The sequence below is a fragment of the Pteropus medius genome, unplaced genomic scaffold (genome assembly GCF_902729225.1).
Source record: "Pteropus medius unplaced genomic scaffold, Ma_sr-lr_union100, whole genome shotgun sequence".
NCBI lineage: Eukaryota > Metazoa > Chordata > Mammalia > Chiroptera > Pteropodidae > Pteropus > Pteropus medius.
In genome coordinates, this window is record NW_024352784.1 from 15,824,936 (window position 1) to 15,847,078 (window position 22,143).

Here is a 22,143-nt window from a genome sequence, read left to right on the forward strand (position 1 = left end):
ATCTGGGTACCCCTGAAACCCAAGCTTTTACTCTCATCCTTGCTTTGTCTGGTCTGCCAGATTCTTGCCACTGTATTCTTTCCTGGGCTCTGGTTACTGATACCTAAATGTACTTGCATCCTGCAGCTTGATTAGAGCACATATTGTGCCCAGCTCTTGCTGGCGGCATTGCCAAAGGTACATGGCTAGGCAACATAGACAAGGCTAGTATCATGAGTATGTGACCTGTGCAGTCTCATGGGACCCTGCTCTTAGAAAGACCCTGTGATTGATTCAATGCTCTGTTATTAACATCTTGAAATTCTTAATAATTTTTGATCAAGAGACCACACATTTTCATTTTGCAGTAAGCCTCACAAATTAAGTAGCCTGCCACAGATACTATGCAGCTAGTAAAACTAAACCTTAATGTCTAAGGACATAGTATTAAGACCCAAATGTTCCCTAAGTGTGTGAAGTAAGATAGATAGATTATTTTACTGTTTCCTCAAATGAAAGAAAGAGATATAGTACCTGTTACTCTCTGTTTCACAGGTATATGAAGGAAAGGCTTTTGATCTCTTAGGAAGAAAAAATATTTAAGCATCCAATATTTCTTAGCATTTTCTCTGCTTTCAGGCTTCACTAAAATGGTAGTGGGGGATACAAGAAATATTTCGTGTTTCAGAAAGAAATGTTATATTTCTTATAATAAATGTAGCTGTTGTTCCTCCCCCTTCCTCCCCAGCTTTTTCACCATGTACCTACAGCCAGAACTACATGTTATTATAAATAAAGACCTAAGAGAAAAAAATGAGGTTAAAATTATGTAAAATTTATTTGGTCTGAAGCTCACTATTTCTACCCTAAAATGGGGGAAAAGTAAACTCATAATTTAGAAGATCAAAATTCATTGATAAATGTAGCTTATAGCGTAAATAAATTTATGTACATGAAAATGCTCTATATGTACTATATCTATCTATACGAATGATATCCTCATGGGAGAAAATACCATATAACCTCAATTCCTACCCCCACCTTGCCTTTAGAATAAAATATCAGCAAAAATTAATAAATCATAAGACCTTAGTCCAGAATTATTATACAGAAAAATCATGTTTTACCTAAAAATGAAAATTAATCCTGTGAATAGGAAATTATAAGTGGGAAACACACATTTCTTAAAGATCATAGTTGTATAGAACATTATATTTATTAACATATTGGAAATATGTAAATGTTATATGAGGAGGATTTGGATTCCATATAAGAAAGACTTAATTCCTCAGGAATTTTATTCATTCTCTATACTTAAGTGAAAATTTCAAAGACCAAAAAGAGAAAGAAAACAAATAAAGGAAGAGAAATATTTTTCCTTCTGTGTTCCAAAGAAATTTTAGCCACATAAGTATACAAAAATCCTTAATAAAAATGTGCCAGACTATAATAAAACCCAAATAGTCAAGACTTAATAGCTAATTCTTCTGGCACTGGAGTCAATATACTCATTGCCATAATTTATTGCCTAGATAACACTAAATATAAGTGACAATCCCAAAATGAGAATCTAAGTTACATTTAAACAAATACACAGATTATTTTTATTACTATCTACAATGCTTTGATAATCGAGGAAAACTGGAAGAGCCTAGAAGGAAAATACATTCCTGGCTAAAAGCCAATTAATACAATTCCACCTAATCTAGCAAATACTGAGTGATTATTTGTGAAAGGGACTCCTTGATAAAGACAGGTAAAAACATGGCTACTCTCAAAAATATTTTAGTTTACCTAGGATATATCACTCCGCTGTATTTTATTTCTCTTTCATATTGGAACTCACAGATATATAATGGGATTAGGCAGAAGAGGACATTGGAGTTTTTTACTATTCAACTACACCTTTAGCTATAACTCGACTTTCTCCCTTTTACCTAAGTTATATATAGTGTATAATATTCTGTACTTCTGGATATCTGGTCTCTTCCCCCAGGACATTTTCAAGGAGTATATAGGTAGGTTCTTTTTTTTCTATGCAATTTCCATTCTTATCTTTATTCTATATTGTTAGCAATGGCAGGTGCCACTTTGAGGCTTGGTAACAGACTTTAAAAGGTATGGACAATCTGTTTGCTGAATGAAGAGCTACAAAGACACAGTGTGGCAATAAGAATACTAATAATCTTTTCCACTGCATTTTTATTGGCTCTAGTCTAGAGTCTAGCTTTATTTTTATTGTTATTTTCTAATTATGTGGAAGAATTCCGGAGGTTAAAATGTCACATAAAATATAATTTTACTATTAGATTTATTATAAACTTACTATCTTCACTATGCGCCATAATGGGATTATACATTTTAAGAAACATTTATAAAGCATTACCAAAAAGAAAGCATTTTCTACTTACTCTGTTTTCTGGGAGAACTAAATTTCACCTTCTAAATCTTGGACTCTAAACAACTTATAACAAAATCAAATTTTTTACTCAAAACACACAAGCATGCACACATACACACTCATCAACTTATACAGATCAATTGGAATGATATTCTAGATCTTCAAATGACATGAATGTATTTCATTCATAAGCAAGAATACCTTCTAAACCATTAATAAATAATTCAATAATTCAATGAAAAAGTAGGAATTAAATATGTAGATTCTGATTTCTGGGGTCAGTCTGTGGATTCAGTCCCTGGCCCTATCAGGTACTAGCTGGGTGTCTTCGGGTAGATATTTAATTTAATCTTTTGTGCCTCACTTTCTCATCTGTAAAATGAGAAGGGTAACAGTACTTACCTCATAGTGCTGTGAGTATTTAAGAAAAAAAAACCGTGTTATATGTATACATATGTATATATGTGTGTACATAAAGTGCTAAGAACAGTAACTGTCATATATTAAATATTATCTAAACCTTGGAAATTATTATGAATAGTGCAATCATTATCCTCTAAAATGACAGTGCAATTAACAAGTCCATATCTATATTTGTCAAGTAAGTCCTCTTTACATTAGCCCCATGTGAAAAGAAAAATGCCCCAGTGGTTATTATTTTTCCCACTATCCACTGTTTTCAACTCTGGATAAAACTTAAGCAGGAAATATATGTGTAAATGTAATATTACAGTTCTCTAGTAAAAATCTAGCTTTAAGAGGCTTCAGTTCAGTTATTTTTAACTTCTTTGGGGCCACATGAAGCTTTGGCTCCGCATGTATATGTTATATATGTGATACATATACACACACATATATATATATACATATGTGTTAGTATTTCAGAAATTCAGGCATCCCCTGCATCCATTCAATGATTCCCAGAGATTATGAATCCAAGTTGAGAACTCCTACTCTACTGAAGGAGAAGTAAGAGTTTGTGGTAGAAATAACAGGCATCAAATTTACAATAATTATGTCAGCTCCATACGAAATTAAGCATATAGAAAGTATTCAAAACAGATCACCTGTAAGAGTGATAGTGTACCAAAGATTTAACCATGATTAAATCTTCCACCTACCATGTTAGAAGAAATCCAATATAATCTCTAACATAGGACAAAGCTAGGCAAATCTTTTATTATTTTAAGTTTCTGGGCTCCCAAATACCCATGTAGAACCTCTATTCGAGGTAAGGTCTTTTGCAATTCTGGATCAAGGCCTATCTTGAAAGTAGTCCATCAGCCTCCCTAAAACTCTCCTCTATGCCTAGGAATAAGTGCAATAACCATACGTACTGTTTTACCCACAACCACAGCTTAATTATTAATAGTATCCCACTTCATTCTTAGAAGTATCTGGTATGAATAATAAACTATATAGTCAGTTCAAATCCAGAGGCAAGGAAAGGGAAACTGAAAAGAAAATATAAGAAAATAATTTTTTGCCCTCAGTACTAGAATAGAATGTTCTTAACATACAACCTCTGGGCCTTCCTTTCCCTGGGCTTCACCAAGTTCCCATTTGACGTTCTAAGAAAAGCAAGCATCTCTCTCCAATAGGAAGATCACCCAGGCCTCTCTTCCTGCCATAGCAATGTGGGTGAAAAGAGTCCTCAGTGCAAGTGGCTAAAACAGAAGACACCTGTGAATAGCAACTTTTAACTCTTAATTATATTGAATAAATACCTCCATCTTCCAATAGTATATTTTTAATTTCTTCCTCCTAGGAGCAGAGTAGAAGAAGGATAAGCCAGTACAATTAGCCTAACCTCATAAATATTTGTCTAACCCTGGTTACCTTCTTGAGCCTACACTCCTGTGAAGCCGACAGTGGGTCTGGTTCATTAATGTCAATGTTAACAAAGGCTGCCCACCGCATTCCCCAGGTTTGAAGAGAAAGCTTTTAGAAACATGCACATAGAAAGCCATTTCTTTTAAATTCCATAACAATATGATTCAAGCAGAATATAAATCATGCTGTAAAATCAACTCTTGCCCTCAAGTAGTCCCAAATGGCAGAGTTCTGTTTAAAAGAATAATTCAGGTATAATTTATGTAATAAATTATGGTCTGAGAGGTCCAGCAGAGCTGGCACAGGAAATTATTTACACTATGAATTGGCTTTCACTGCCATTCATACATTTGAGAAGGACCTTCCTTCTCTCTTTTTCAGAATTATCTCATCATAATTCCTCTCTCATGTAAATAAAAAAAAAAATAAAATACAATTATTACCCATGTAACACTCCAGAGCTAAAGCCAGTGAGAGTGTTGACTATGTAAGATTGAGAGGTTAGGGTGCCAAATCTCATTCACAATGCATTCCTCCACATGCCTTTGAAAGGAACAGGGTTAGGCTTTCCACCGAAGCTCTGTGACATTCATAATTGCTTTTCTCTCCAATATCCTTTTTATCAGTAAGTGAGAATAGCAGTATATAACTCCTCCTGATAAGTTTTTCAAATGAAAATGAGGGAAGAAACATCCAATTACAGTCATGTCTGGAAAGAGGAAACAGTTTTGGCTTTTCCTCCCCAAATGTCTTATGAATTAAAATATCTTTAATATGGCATACAAATAGCAACCTCCTAGAAAGGCGTATTAAAAATTAGAAGAAAAAACTCCTCAGAAGAAGAAGGCTTGTCCTCCAAGTCCCAAGATAATCTTCTATTGTTAAAATCTACTGAATTTTTGAGACTTAACATTGCTATAAAACTTATTGCTCTTTCAAAGAATATTCTATTGATCTGCTAAGCAGTTTTCATTATATGTTTCATCTAATTATTTGGCTGATAGGAAAATTTGGGCTCTTCAAAAGTGTTGTGTCTTTTTCAAGAATCAAAAAGACTGATTCTTCAAGCAGTTAACTGTGGATGTTGTTTCTTCCTTACACAGCTATTAGTATTGATACAAGCATAGTTTTTTTTTCCTTACTAGCATTTATTATGTCTACGTTCCACATAAATTGCTGCATTCACTTATTTATACCTGAGACAACTTTATGATGTAGATGATTTTATTAATCCCATCTAATAGATAAGAAAAATAAAGGACAAATTATCTGGCGAAGTCATACAGCTATTAAGTGACATTCTTGGAAACATTAATATTTTAAAGATCTATTTGGACACTGAAAAGAAACATCTGAGTTTAGTGTGTATAAAATGTGTTTTTTAAGGATACAATGCAATACATTTGCTTATAAATAATCAAAAAAAATCTAAAACATAAGTAAGACTTTAACCGAAGGGCACTGATAATCATGGAACAAGATAATTGGGTCCTAAATAATATCGACTGCAAAATCTGGAGCAAAGAAGATAAGACTCCCACTTTGCCAATGTCAGACCGCATACCCCAAGAGCACTGCATTCAGTTTGGTTTCCAGCTTTAAAAGCAATACAGGGAAGTCAAGCCAAACTGCAGCCAGGATCATTTATTGTTTAGGATGTGGGCTCAGGAATCTGATACCTGGGTTAAAATCCAAGCTCTTCTGTCACTTGCCAGGACTTTCGGCAAATTACTCACTGCCCCTTTTCTTTCACGGGAACAACAACAGCAACAGCAACAGCGACAGCAGTAGCAGCAGCAAATTTTACCAGGGTTGTTGGGAGGATTTAATGAAATTAAACATTAGTAAGTTACATGTACTCAATGAATATTAACTATTAATATATTCGAAGGAGAAAGTAATGAGACTTGAAATCTCGTCATGCAAGAAATAAATGAACAGAATTTAGAGGAGAGTGGCTCAATTTTCATGGCCTCTAGAGTCATAGAGTTTTAAATCTATCCAGAAATGAAAGTAAAATAAATTCTGATTCAAAAGATAAAGAACTTTGTGAAAATTACAGCTTCCCAGAGACAGAATGGGATTTTCGGAATTCAATATTCACTCAGACATACTGTAGGGGAGAGTCAAAAGTCTTGGTCAAGATACCCTTTAACCTTCCTTCAAAATTTGTGTTTCCATGAAAATAAAATTGACCTTAGAAAACCACATGAAGCAATTGCCCCGTTACTACAAAAGTCTGCTTAGGAAGAGAAATCAGCCAACAAATTCTAAACACTTCATCCTTGAAGCCTAAAATGTTCTCAAATTTCTAGCCCACATTGATCCTTCAAATCCTTAAACTACTGGAATTCTTAAGAATAAAATATGTTTATAGTTGGAAAATATTCAATATAAAGTTATCTATAACCTTAATGTTGCTTTAAACATCAAATGGTTATTGCTTTTCTTACTATTAAAAAAAGTTATCTCTACTTCTTTCAAGTATTTTTTAAATTCCAAACTAATTAATGATGAGACTAAAGAGTATATATTAAATTGGTCTTCTATAACTTATTATAGTACTTAGTACATTGATAAAGAGGAGTAAATGCCCAGCAAACAGCGATTTTCTGTTCAAACCTAAAGCAGATCATTTAACAAAAATCTCGATATAAATCCAAGAAACTTGTTTCGAATAACCACACTTTATTTGTATAACCAAAAGCTAGAGAATGAAATTATCAAGGCGTTTCATAAGTAAAGATGTGTCTAAGTTCTAAATATTGGCACAAATGATAGTAATTTCAATAAATTTACTTATAGACAGATCCTTCAGTAATAAAAATGAGAACATTTTGAAAAATGTTCCATTTTGAGAAAGCTATAAAATATATCAGTAGTAACTTTTCCCACACCAGAAGCATAATCTATGTAGCTTTATTCAAAATTAAGTTCTAGAACTATGGTACAGAACAAATCAAAGCAGGACCTAGATAATACCTCTTTCTAAACCAGTAGTCTCCAAAACCGGGGGCGAAGTGGGGGGAGGAATTTTGAACATGCCCCCAGAAATAAATATATAATTTATGTGACAAATATTATATGTGACAAAGTACATTATAAAACATTCTGAAGAAAAGATTAGCAACAAGTCAGAACAGTTCTCTAAACATTGTTTCTCTGGGAACATTTTGGGTTAAGATAAACGGGAAATGCCAGCCATTACCAAGCAACATTGTTTATTATTGGTGCGATGCATCAGGACCAGGAGGACTGCGAGTGAACTATAAAGTCATTTTAGGGCTTACGGACCTCAACTTTTTATGTACAGTGTTTTCTTGCAACTGAGGGCATCCTTTGAGGTGTTACCAAGATAGTGGTTCCTGTGGAGTATAGGCCTGACCCAAGGCAAAGTAGTCCATGCCTATCCATATGGTCTTGTCATCTTAAAAGGGAATTGCTACTTGGGGAGTAAGAGAGAAGAGGTAAAAAATGGTTCCCGAACAAAAGAAACTCCCACTAAAGAAGCACCTGACATCATCATGTTGACATTCTGTTTCCTGTCCTGTATCTTTCTGCTAAACCAAGTGAATTTAATACCAGACAATGGCCTATTATGTCACATCAGTGTGAATGTCAAGATAAAACCACAAGTCCACTCAGGTGATCATGCACCATACTTTTGAGACCATTGCTTGGGTCCATATACTTTTCAGAATATTTTGGGTATATTCTTCATAACAAGCTTAGGATATTTTCTTTTCTACCTTTGTGATTTTCTGATGTTTTTTACAGATCCTTCTCTTTGGTCATTATAATTATTTGGCTGTCTCTACAACTATTATTGCCTCTAGGTATTTTTAAACTAAAAACTTACAACTCCATCACTAAAAATTCTGCAGCAGCAAGGCATAAGGAACTCCTGAAAATATAAACACTACAATCTTGAAGTTCTTCACTTCTTACTAAATTTCTTTTAGCGGTTACCGGGAAATAACTATAGGGAACTTTACAAACTACAATATTGTGGGAGAACTAACTTCATATTTCAGTTTTAATATACTTTTATACTAGTTTCATTAAAACATGCTATGCCAAAAATAAACCTATTTCTTCCATTCTTAACAGTACCTTGAATTCCAAGTAACGAGATAACTTACCACTCTCTGTGAGAATTTCTGTAGCTGTATCTTTCATTACCCCGTTTTTAAGCACACATGGTTTAAAAAAATTTTTTTAGGATCTTTGATCACTATGCTGTACAACTGAAACTGGTATATTATTGTATGCCAACTATAATTGAAAAAAAAGTAATTGAATTGTACAATGTAAATACGAACAACTAATTGTTTATTATATTTCAATAAAGCTGGTAAAAAAAAAAGTTTTATAACTTACCCTGAAACATGCAACATCAGTAGCATGTAGAAGACAAAGAAGAGATTATGAGTGTACCAGAAGATGTCATAGTTAGAAACTCTGAAAAAACAAATGACTTAGTTTCAATGCCACTTTACGTTCCATCTCACTAAAAAGATCATGCATCATTTCAATTTGCAATTGAAGGTTAAAATATGAGTTCATCTGAGATTTATCCATAAATATCAAAGTATTAATATACTGTGCAGAGAGAACCTATAAAAATTATAACACTTTATCATTTTGAAGGTTTTTTGTATTTCAAATAAAGATACATGGAAAGAATTAAAATAATGTATTCATTTTAAAGTTACGATACAAGTCTGCTAATATGTACTTTTGCTATCCTTTTTATCAATATTCTTCATTTTCAAATGATTTCTAAAACAACTAATGTTCCTATTCCAACATATATTTTGAGAATACTTTGAAGGAAACTCAAAAGGAGAGAAATTAAATAAGTGCTCACTAAAGTTTTATATTCTTCTCCTTGACAGTATATAACTTACAAATGACACCTTGGTGTTATTGTCAGCAGGAGAACAGAGTCTGAAGGAGTATGGTTAGGAAAGAGTGTGGTAAACAATCTATAGAATGTTTGAGATAAGTAAAAAAGACTAAAAGTTATTGTATTTCATATGTCAGGGTGGATATTCATTTATTAGAATCTTAGAGGTGGAGGGTGGGTATTTGTAAAAGCTTCTGAGATGATTCTGCTACAACCCCTAAACCTTTTAGAATCCCTGATTTAAGCAACAGCCAATTGATTCACATTTACTTCACTCATGATTTTTGCTATTATAAACAAAATCATTAACATCTTTGTAACATATGCCTTTTTGCACATATCTGATTCTTTTTTAATCTAAATTCCTAGAAGTGGAATTGCTAGATCAAAGGGTGCACGTTTGCAATGTGTTTGATACGCACTGCTCACTGCTCTCTGAAACGTGTTTATCAATTACTATTCCAACTGTAGAATAGGAATGCCTGTTTCCCCAAACCCAAACTCTGCTTTATAAGTTTACGTTATTTTGTATAAGTGGAATTTGGTATTATTTCATTTGTGTGTTACACATTTTTAATTTTTCCGAGACTTATCTGCTTATAATAATTACCCGTTTCTATAGTGAATTTTTCTTAATTGTTGTGAGTAAATTATTCAAATTTTAAGCATGTCTTAGTTCCACATAATTGTAATAATTTGCCAAACAACATGTTTACATTTCAATTGCATAATGTATATTTCATTTTCATATCTTTAGATAAGTATTTCCTATACTTTTTCTTGTCCATTATGAGATCTGATATTCATTTAAAGTTCCTTTTAAATTTTAATGATGTAATTGTTTTACAGTTAACTCTAAGTTATCTTAAATTTTCTCCACTTAAGCTTTACTTTTCTTATAAGTTTGTAATGGCACCTTTGTCATTTAGCAGGTTCTTATATATATAGCAAAGTCCCTTAGAAGGCTTTCTATCAACTCTATCACTGGTTCAATGTCTTGGTTGTTTTTGTGAGTCCTAGTCTGTTCTGTTACGGATGCTTAATCATTTCAATGTTTAGTAAGCTACATCTCCCTTTTTACTCCTTTTTTGGACATGTGTTTGGATGTTCTCTCAGATGAACTGTAGAATTGCTTTACTAAATTCAATAAATAAACAAACAAAATAACCCATCTTGGATTTTTACTGGAATTGCAAAAAAACTTATAAAATAATTGAGGAAAAACTCTATCTTTGCAGTGTATAGTCTTTATTCAAATTTCTACTTATTTCAGTGAAATTGTGCTCTTTCTTCTATATAGCTTTTACCTAGTTTCTTATTAAGTTTATTCCTAGATATTTTGTTTTTGTTGCAATTGTTAGTGGTATCTTTTTATTTTATTCAATTTTCAAACTGATAATAGCTATTATGTAAAAGGGCTATTTAAATGATTTTTGGTACTCAATTACCTATTTCAATTCTTTTATTTGATATAACACTAATTTTTTCCATAATTCTCTTGCATTTTTCTGGTCAGAAAATTACAACTATCTTTCTGGAAATAATGATAATTTGTTGTTGCATTCTTTTTAATTATAAATGTTTCACTTCTTATTATATGTAAGTAATGGTAAGCTTTAGTGGAATTAAAAATATCACGTTTACTTTTTCATAATTTTCTTAGAAATGTTTCTCATGTTTTACTGGTAAGTATAATCTCGGTCCTGGCTTTTACATTTTCTAATTCTATAAATAAAATTAATTCCTTATATACTCTGATTATTTTAATCCAGAATTAGAGTTTAGATTTAACGACTGCCATTTTAAAGTCTATTGAGATAAAAATGTTTGTATTCCTGTCATCTGGTTTTAGGATATATTACTTATTTTAATAGATTGACCTATATCGAACCATCGATAAATTGCTAGACTACATTCGACTATCAGAAATCAAATGCTGGAGTCATATTTATTCACCTAATTTTTCTAATGCTTTATTTCCTCACTGGTAAAGAGAAAGGGTAAATGGTTATTTCTATGATCCATTTCAGAATTTCATGATTTTCATAATAAAGCTTTGAGAAAAGCAGAGTTGGTTTTTTAACCTTTTATAAACAAATGAAAAAACGAAAGATTAAGACATGTTCACCAAATAATTTATGTAATGGCTAAGCTGATCATTATATTCTACTTTACAAAACTATCTTTAGATTTTTTTTCTAGATGTAGAACATTCATATATATTCAGTCTCGTAAATAAATATGTCAGATGTCCTAATTTTCTTTCAAGAACTCCTAACACTAACAAAGTATGTTTTTAAAATAAATGCCTGACCTAACTAAAATTTAAAATTTCCCCACAAAACTGGCACCCTCATGCACTAATGTTAGAGATTTATCTTTCTATAAGGTAATTTATTTTCAATTCTTATGAAAAGTCTTAAAAGTGTGCTTACCATTTGACCTAGCCATTCTACATCTAGGTATTTTTCCTTAGGACATAATTGAAAAAGTACACAAAGACATATTAACAGGGTGTTTGTTTCACAATTGAAATACTGAAAAAATAGAATCAACCTAAAATATCTAATAATAGGGGGCTGCAGAAGTAGCATTTATCTATATAGTGATACGCTATATAGAATGATAAATATTTAAGTAGACTTTAAAAAGTATGTATAATATGGTCCAACTTTGGTAAAATATGTAGATATATGAAGAGAGAGAGATCAGGAGTGTAAAAGGGAGAAAAAAAGAGTGATTTTGCTGGATATAGAAGATGGGGAATGAGGGAGCAAAAGAAGTAATTAAGTCTGTAAACACAAATACCAGAAAATTTATATCGTTAATCTCTGAGTGGTAAGTTACTTGTGAGGTTTTGAGGTGTGTATATGTGTACATAGATGTGTTCAGAAGTGCAAGGATAGCTTATATAAGTATGCTGTAGGGCAACTGTTCTCAAAGTATGTGTGTGTGCATATGTGTGTGCGTATTTCTGTTAAATTTCATATCTCAACAATAGAATGACTGAGGTTTTTTGAAGATTATATATTGTTTCTTCTTTTTGGTTTCTTAACCAAGAAGTTTGTCCAGTAACATAGTAAACAGAATGTATCCATCAGAAAGAACTTATGAAAGTGTTCATAAAAATGTATATCTGCAATTGCTCAGTATCTCTTAACTAGAATAAATGTGAATGCAGATATTTCCTATCATTTTAGCAGATGTCAATTAACCATGTTTCCAAAGCTCTGTTTAGAATACTACATTAAATTACAGCAAAATAAACTCACATCAGGAAATAAAATATAAAATAATTTTAAATGATATATTTCTGTGCATATACATTGAAGTCAATCCCATGTCTCATAGAGATACACTATTCTTCAGAAAGATGACTCTGAAGAACTCAAATTTCCTCAGTTTAAAATGTCTCCATACATGATTCCTTACCACTGTAGACTATTCTACTAAAATAGATTTTTCAAAAACAGGAAATGATAAATAGAAATGTTTCTACTTCACTTTCAGTTACATAGAATAGTCCATTAACTAGAATATTTTATCGGCTAAGCATCCTGGTTAATCAAGACTTTTTCTACACATGAAAATAAAGATAATCTAAAGAAAATCTAAATAACCGGACCAATAAACATGGAAATCATGACTGACACTCACCGTATCGCATATGTAGAAGCTGTGATCATCAGGAATAGTACCAATACCATGCAGACGCCTGTCAGGCCAGGAACTATAAAAATGTACATAAGTACATTTTAACTTAAGTCATACTGAGAAAAAAAGTACAAAAAATTATTGCTTTAAAATCCAAAGTATTATGCTGCTTTGTGGGAAGCCCAGTTCAAATTACATATCTCGTATGTTTCCTCTCAAAAAATTCGTTTTAAATTAGCACAGTTTCAAGGTACTCAAGACAAAGGAGACTATTTTCTACTTTAATAGAAGAGTTTGTTTTTGTATTTTAAAATATTCTACTCAAAACGGTGAATATGTACATGCTTCTACATGGACATACTACACCAAATGTCTGTAATTAATCCATGGGATGGGGGTAACATTCAACACCCTTAATGCTTTGTTTCCTCCATCATGGTGTTAAACTCCCTTACTCTCTCCTCTCCCCTTTTCATAGAACTAGTAGCTGCTTCAGTTTCATTTTCAAACAATTTCTTTGGGGTTTCATTATCTAGAATAATTTTAAAGAAAAAATAAACAAAACCTAAAGCTTTCTAAAAACCACAGCTTCAAGTGTAGAATAAAAGATCATGGACTTCAAGAAAAAATAAATGATAGTGTTGATGTTTTAAAGAACACTTGCAGACATATTTCCCCTTAGTCTGGAAAACATGTTGAAATCAGTGCTTCGGATATGACATAACACTAATTTTTTTTTAAAAAAAAGAGAAAATGTGTAAACATATTAGCTTTCAAAATTAACACTGACATGATAGATTGCTACAAATCCAGTGTTAGCTCATATAGCATAACTAAACTGAATAGCCGATACACAATATCAAAAAGAACTAAAATTGAAAGGCTCATTTCTTATTATCTTTTTACTACCAAATAAAACATCCTGTCTACAAGTTGCCTTTATTTATTCTTACAATCATATAAGCAACAGTAAGTCCTAAATGTCCTTGCTGAGAGATTACATCTTAAGTCTTCGCAGAAAAGCTAATAAAATAATTCTCTCTCCTAAAGTATAGACATCTCTCCATTTCTCTTCTTGCCAAGAACTACCTATGAAACAGAAGGGCCATCATGGCCTCAAAGCCACTAGCAGAAGCAGGCAAGCTGAGTACAATATGAGAGCAAAATAGGTGTGCATCATTAGGATTCCAGACAGTTTAGAATCCCTGGAAAATAACATTAGAAATTTCAGTACAGTAGAAACAAGTTTCTACTTGTAAAGGGTCACATGAGAAATAAGGGAGTCAGCCTTGGATACTTAATACTTCAGTACTCTTTCCTCCTCACTTTTCCCAGTACGCAGATTTTGAAGCCTAACACTTGCCTTTCCCTGAGGTGCCTAATCCAAACCATCTCTTCTCTACATTTTTTCTCAGGGTACTCTCTTTCCCATCATCTTCCCCATTGCCCCAGGTGAGTACTTACTTCCTAGGGGTAATAGAAGAGCAAGATAATTACACTGTTTACATTAAAGAACTAATAGTACAGAGAAATACTATTTAAGAGGAACAGCATGCCTACGAAATGATCCAGCCTTTTCATTCCCACGTTATTTGCCTGAAAGAAACACAACCATATATCCACACAAAGATCTGTTCAAAAATGTTCATATTCACTTTATTTGTAATAGTTAAAACCTGTAAACAACTCATCTCCAGCAACAAAATAAATGGATAAACAACTGTGGTATTATCTGTACCTGGAAAAAGTAATCAGTAGTAAAAAAAAAAAGAAAAGAAAAGAAACCATGAACTGTTGATGTATACACAACATAGATAACTCACAAAATTAGGCTGTGTGAAAAAAAACAGACTCCCTCAAAAAGCAAACAAACAAACCAGAGAGTATAAGCTCTATGATTCCTTTTATGTAACATTCTAGAAAATTCAAACCATTCTTTAGTTTTTTTTGTTTTGTTTCATTGTTTTGTTTTATTTTTTATGGTGAAGTGATAGAAAGCAGATCAGTTGCAAGGAGGGGTAGAGGGTAGGATGCATTATAAAGAGATATAAAAAACTTTTTAGAATGATAAATATATTTGTTATTTTAATTTTGGTTATGGTTTCATGTATATACTTATGTCAAAACCAATCAGATAGCATAATTTACAAATGTATAATTTGTATTCTTCAGTTATAACTCAATAAATTTGAAGAAGAAAAAAAAGAGGAGATTTCTCTTTCTGGCTTCAAGTAAGTTTTAAAAAATCCTTATTTGACCAAATGAATAAATAAATAATAGAATCCCAGATGGGATATTCTATTTTGTGATTGAAGGCCTTCCCAATAATTTTGTTGGTGCTTCATTAACCTCTATGTCTACATACAAGGTTTCTCATGTGGTTCTAAATATGCCAAGATTAGTTGTAGAATGTTTGCAAATCACTTCATCAGAAGGACACCTGAAAAAACTGAGTGTGTTTAGAATAGAGACATAATTTCCAAGGTGTATTATTTGAGCATTAATTCCTTGAGGTATTAATTTCTGTTACTCAAAGATGCCGTAACCATTCCTTGAGGAGTCACAAGGCACATTAGTGTATTAAAGTCTCTGAGCAGTACTAAAGTAAAAAAAAAAAAAAGTTTAAATTTGAACAAATATTTCCTCAAACATTTAACTAGAGAACTTCTTTTAGAGCAGAACATGGAAAACATATTAGAAAGATTTAGAGCTAGTAAAATAGTTGACTGCAGTCATCTGAAGATGAAGTAGACGCCCCAGACAACCTGACCAATGGCATGTTTATTCTGGCATTACAAAATGGTTACTGTTCTCAAGGCCAAATCCCAATCTCACTGAACTTCATCTGTAAACTAAGTAAAATCAATTCAATGCTTTTTAATGTTCTTTCAGATTTATGAAGTTATCTTTTTTATGTAAAGAATTCATTTTTTCTTTTCTACTTGAAGTGTAAAAAGACCAGAGTTTATAATTTACAGCATAATACACTTCAGGTCAATGAAGCAGAAAAACTTATTTGTAATTAACAATGAAAAAAATTACAATTACATTCATTAATTAGTAGCCTTTAAAATGAATGATTTCATTATACTGCCATTTCTAGAGGAAACAGAGATCATTTTCATCCTTACCCAGATGTGGTCAGAAACACACCATCTTGTATTCATTATCCTTTTTTTCCCCCAGCATAACTGGAAACATAATTGTATTTGTTTATAAGGGTTTTTCTAATTGAAATAGATATTGTGCATTTTATTCTCATCATACACAGTACTACCAAATTTGGAGATACGTATTAAGCATTTTTAAATGAATGTTTCACTAATCCAATCTTTTAAACTTGTTTTATTTTCTAAATTCTTAATTGGAATGTTTTTAACATTTCTTATTTAGTAAGTCTAACAATCATATTTTATGTCACTTATAGTGCCACAAGTTTTATTTTTATAGGACAATCTTAATTTCTCAGTCCTAGGTTACATTGAAAAAAATTTTAAAGACAGAGAGAAGACTATGTAACATTAAGCAAACTAAAATCCAAGAAGCATGTCAACTAATAAAAAATTGTTATCAGTAGAACAGCTAAAAACATGCATGCATTTCTTCATCTGGAACTTAATTTTTCCAAGGAGCTGTGGATGGCGACATTCAAAGACAGCTACAAAATAGTTTTAGTCAGAGATGAATTAATAATACAAAGCTAGATTGTCTATTTGTAGAAAACAGCGTCACTCATTCCCATTACCATCCTTAGATTCTGCCTTGTTCTCCCACCTGCTACTATTCAGTGGGGTCAATCAGATGCCTTAGGAGCTCTAGACTCATGCTCAGGAGGGCCCACATTCCAGACTGGTCAACACAGAATTGCTTTCATGAAATGATGTAGACTAGACCATCAAAATGATGCTGACACACTGATTTGGGGTGATACAAATTATTTGTATTGACAGAAACTCTACAAAAAAATATTTGCCTGTTGTCTGTATGCCTTAAGGGCTGCCCTGCCCCACCCTGGAGAAGCTCACCTTCAAGTAGAAAAGACAGTATATCTAAGGAAATACACATTTTACAACATAGTAATTTTACTATTTATCTTTAGGAACCCAGACCAAGAAGAGGTCAGCTCTGGCTAGTGGAATTAGGGAGGAATTTGTGCATAATGCGGCACGTCAGCTGAGACTTACAGAATGAACAGGAGATGACCAGGTGAAAAAAAAAGACAGTAAGCTACGACAGTGGGCAAAATATAGCTGGTGTTGAGAAGTTACGCTTAAGAGTATTATGAGATGCTCAGTAAGGGCAAAATGGAAGCTCCCAAGGTACATAGGAAGGTTAATAAAATATATTGGCAGATCGTCCCTCCAGAGAATCTCTAGAATGGAGCCAGGAAATTTGTTTTCCAGTATTGTCTCTACTTAGTTCAACTCCACTCATGAGAACATCTGGGAAAGAACAAATAGTGATGGGGTTTCATGCTTAGGTGGAGAGATCATCTGTTTCTATAGAAGTATTAATTACACTAAGTTCTTTAATTTAATATTTTTGTCATATAAGAAATTTTTTTGTATCTTTGTAAACTAAACTTTTTAAAACACTTCTAATGTTCCAAGGTTTTGACTATATTTTGTGCTGTATGAAACAATATTAAAACAAAGTTCTTAATTATTTCTCTTAAATTAATTCATATAAACCAAAAAATACATTGATTCATACTAAAAGTTTTGTTTTTCTGCTTTTTTCCCCTTCCATTTCTCATCTAATTATTAAGACTTAAATATAACTATGTTTTCAATGATCAAAGCTGTAAACGAAGCTAAAGAATGTTCCTAAAATCTGTGAAATACTTCACAAGTGGCAAATATCATAAGGCAGAAACAAAATATATTTTATAAATCTAAACATAGCTGCGACATGGATGAGGAAAACACCTGGACATTGTTATTTTTCATCATAAAATTGATTGAAAAGAAAAACAGTGCATCTGACAGGCCCATGCCTCAGTTCCATATGCAATTCTGATCTTTGATGGGATGTTATACACAAGCCTTCACAATATACTATCTCAACTACCCAATCATCCTTATCCCTGATACATGTGCTAAAATCCTCAAAATAGTTTTCTCCTTTCATCAGTATAAATGTCAGATTGAAAAAGAGAAAAATTTTAGTAAGAATTATACTAACATCATGGCAAAGTTTTGGGATATTCAAATGTGCTTTAACAAATTAATAGTCTAGACTGAGATTTCATGGACAAGATGCTTGAGAAGGAAAAGTAAATTACAAATAAAAAAGGAGACACATTTCAAGAAAAATAACTGATTTTATTGACTATTTCTCCTCTTTTTTTATAGGTTTTAAGATCACAAAATATCCTACTAAATATCTGAATTATAAGAAATACATTGATACTCAGAGTGCTTGGTGTTTCTTTCCAACACCCTGCAGGTAGGAACCCATCCCACATGTATTATCTCTAGCAGTACTTGCCACAGCAGTATGTATAAAGCAGGTCCTCAATAAACATATAACATTATTTTCATTGGAAGAACATATGAAAGACAAATGTATTTTCTTACTTTTACTCTTCAATTGAACCCCAACTGTTTTCCTCGTCCCTCTGTTTTCATTGCAACTTTAAACTCAAACTCCTAATATTTATTCTGATATGCAAATTTTTCCTGTTATATAGTAACAGACAACTAGTTGCTATGCAATTTGATGATGCCCATTTTCAAAGATTTTCCTGAATCTTATGAAAGAGCAATGAATAACAACTTACCAGTCGTGAAGAGAAGTTTTCTAGGATCCTAAAAAAAAAAAAAATGGGAAAAAAATTGACTGACAAGTAAAACATTGATAATATAAAATTGTACAAAGAATCTGCTGGGTATAAATCCATGTATTGGGCATTTAAAATACTACTTTCCCAATGGAAATAAGACTCAATCAGGTTTCATAATGTTTTCATGATGCTAAAGGAGATTAGAACAAGTACAAAACCCAATTCAGAGACGTCCATCCATCTAAGAAAGGAAGAGCACTGGTTGAGGAGTCAGGGGGCATAGGCTTTCATCTTAATGGCTAATTACAAGCTAGTAGCAGTGGCCTGAAGCCCACCCTTTGACCACATTGAAACAATATTTTTGGCTATAATGTGGAAGCATTAATATATCTCTGTCTACCACAATTGCCAAACTGCACCTACCATGTGTTAAGATGATAGGAGTCAAAAGTAATAAAATTCATAGGAGAGGTTGTATACTGTAAACTCAGTGCAAAGAATACTGAGATCTTACAATGTGTCAAGCACTGTAAAAAGTAGTGATAACAAATAATGAGGAGATGTTCCTATTACTCAGAAATATAAAACATTATTAGTACAAAATTTTCTTTAAACTACATCTCTCATGGTATAATGGATCTAAGTCACCTCCTTTTATGTCTTCTGAAAAACAGATTAATCCCTGGTAAATTTGTGGATTTATTTTTCATTCTAATGGTTCTTGATGTTGCACAGCCTTTATATTTCTTTCCATATGCCTACACTGAATCTGTGATCAGTCCAGACTATATACAAAGTAGGAAGCCATTTATATGATACAGTTTCAGGGGCCTTGAATAAGGACCACTTGCCCAGGAATAGCACTTCATCTGGCATACGTCAAATGACTTCTATATCTGGTATCAGAAACATGGAGAAAGGGTAACCTAGAGTAACAATATATAAACTAAAAACACAAGAAAAGCTGAACAAAGTGGTAGTACCAGAAATATGAATAAAGCTATGGAAACTCAGAAAATCGAACCATTAATATTCCCAAGGAATAAAGATGGAATGTGAGAGTGAGAGACAGTTTCACGGATGACAAGATGAGGCAGATTCAACTAGGCCATCAGGAATATGCCACCATCACAACAAGCTGGACGATGTGTCACTGGAGATCTGAAGGAGACAGAGTGAAAGCACAGTGCAAGGACAATAAGGTGTGTCGCACAAATCGTGTTTTTCAAAGGCAGGTCACAGAAGAATATATGTATTTATAGATACAATGTGTGTGTGTTTCATCTTTAATTATCACATTACTAATACCTACGATGTGCTCAAAAATATTTATTGAAATAGAGAGGGAGAAAAAAAGGAAGAAAGGAAGGAGGAAGTAAAGAAAGGGAAAATATAAACTAAAATAATGAGTTACCTTTTTCATCCATCGGATTGGCAAAAATTTTTTAAAAACAGTGAGATTGAGAAATAAGTATTCTGATAAACTTGGTAGAAGTAGGTCAACTGGTGAAGACTTTTTGAAAGGCAATTTGACAATATCCATCAAAACTAAAAATGAGCATACCTTTGAAACCAAAATTCTACTTCCACAAATTTGCCTAGCAGTGGTGTACAAAAAAATTAATTTAATGTTGTGCAGGTTACAACAGAAACTAAAAGTCAACCTAAACATCTGTGAATAAAGAAAAGACTAAAAGCAAATTATAGCATATTAACATGAAGAGAATAAGACAGATCTATTCTGATACAGCAAGCCACAATACATATATTTAGGAAAAAAAGTAAATTGCTGAGGAATATGTGTCATAAAATACCACTCGAAGTATCTTAAGAGAAAACATAAAATTATTAACTGTGGCTATTTTGGGGGTAGAAGCTTTCACTTTTCATGTACTTGGGTGTCTTCAAATATTTTATACTAAGCATATATCCCACTTTAAATGAAATAAATTTAATAACTAAAACCCTAAAAAGACTAAAAATATTAAGTCTTAAGAAATATTACATTAAATGATATAATCATTATAGCTATTTAAGACATATGAGTTATAAAACAAAAGAGAGAAGCAAAGAAAGAAAAGATTAAAAAGGAAATTGCATGGTAGGAGTAGAAAACAAGCAACCCACGTGATATGGGCAGAGGAGGATAGATGAATGGGTAGCAGTAGTGGGAAACAGAAGAAATGTGGCTCCAGTCTGAAATCATTACGTGAGAAGAGCTTCGTTGGAGTGCTGAAGAGCTGGACACTTCAGTGGTCCTTAATGCCGGGTGCACACTACAATCACCTGGTGAGCTTCTTAAAAATAACAATGTCTGGCCCCAACTCAGATTGATCAAGTCATATTAGTGTTCTTTAAAATACTAATATAATCAAAGGATTTATCAAAGATTGCTTGCAGTTTGGGCTTTGTGATTTGTTTCTGTGTTTGCTGTCACATTTTTATTTTGTTTCAGGAGTGGGGTCAAACACATGATCACGGCAATATTAATCTAGATAGGTCTGGTAAAAAAGAAGTGGGAGAAGATGAGGAATGATCTTATTAAGTCACTACCGGATTTAGCAGTATAATAGGTCAAGGTTCTGATCAAATAGGGCATGGAGCAGTTGTGTTTTAATGCAGTCTTAGCATGAAGCAAGGGCACCCTGAGGCCAGGATGAAAGTACTGAGTGACAGAGACCTAAGCATGGTTGAGCACATGCTGTGGCCTGACACCTTGCACATATAATTTTATTTCATGGGCAACTTCATATGGAAAAAAGCACCCCTAAGTCAGATAGTGCCTGCTACAGAATTCAGCCCAAGGTCACCTATTTGGAGGATTAAAAAAAAAAAAACAAACAGAACGAATGAACCATTAAAACTCAATAATATTTTTTAAATCAAATAAACTGATTATCCAGGATCAGTAAATCATCGGCCTGCTTTTCTGCCCTGTTTCCCCCAAGCGCAGTATCTGAGTTATTAAAAAATTTTTACCATGAAATAGCACTGTTGACAGTCTCCACTGCATGACAGGAGTTAGATAAAAGCTGTTGGGAAGCAGAAGGCAAGCCTGAGTGGCAACCATCTGAACACTGCAGAATATGAAAAGTAGATACTCCAAACTCCCATTTTCAGAAGGAGAGACTGTGAAATAGTAATTACCTATATTTCCTATTGAAAAGGAATAAAACTCAACTTGACAACTGCATTTTAAAAGCACTCAAAAGGAGCAGCAAGGTACAAATTTTCTGTGAAAATCACAGACCCTCATTAGTCATCTCGCGACAAGTGAAAGGAAAGCGAGGAGAAAGAGACCACCCACCTCATTTCGGTATCTTGCTGCATTCAGTTCAATGAAATCTTCACTGTAGTTCACCGAGAAGTTGAGGGCATTCACTAAATGGGCAGCCACATGCACACCTGCAGAACCACAGCAGGTGCAAGTCAGCAGGGTATTCAAAGATGCTCTATAAAGAGGAGTCAGTTCCTCTCCTTAAATAAATACAGGAACCAACTTTTGACAGCTATATGAGCAATAAGATACTAAATTTAAAAAGAAAGTTTTAAAGACACAAAAATTTTGATTATAGACAGTTT

The 22,143-nt window shown here is 32.9% G+C and overlaps 1 protein-coding gene across 4 annotated transcripts in view; it reads right to left on the reverse strand.

Annotated features, from left to right (window-relative positions):
• NOX4 (NADPH oxidase 4) overlaps nucleotides 1-22,143 on the reverse strand; it is a 135,586-nt gene that overhangs the window by 84,343 nt on the left and 29,100 nt on the right. For all 4 annotated transcript variants that reach the window (XM_039848333.1, XM_039848331.1, XM_039848330.1 and 1 more), the window contains 4 exons: nucleotides 21,869-21,966; nucleotides 18,559-18,586; nucleotides 12,780-12,852; nucleotides 8,594-8,674 (listed from right to left, as the gene is read on the reverse strand). In XM_039848333.1, coding sequence (XP_039704267.1) covers nucleotides 8,594-8,674; nucleotides 12,780-12,852; nucleotides 18,559-18,586; nucleotides 21,869-21,966 — 280 coding nt within the window. The remainder of the gene's footprint in view (nucleotides 1-8,593; nucleotides 8,675-12,779; nucleotides 12,853-18,558; nucleotides 18,587-21,868; nucleotides 21,967-22,143) is intronic.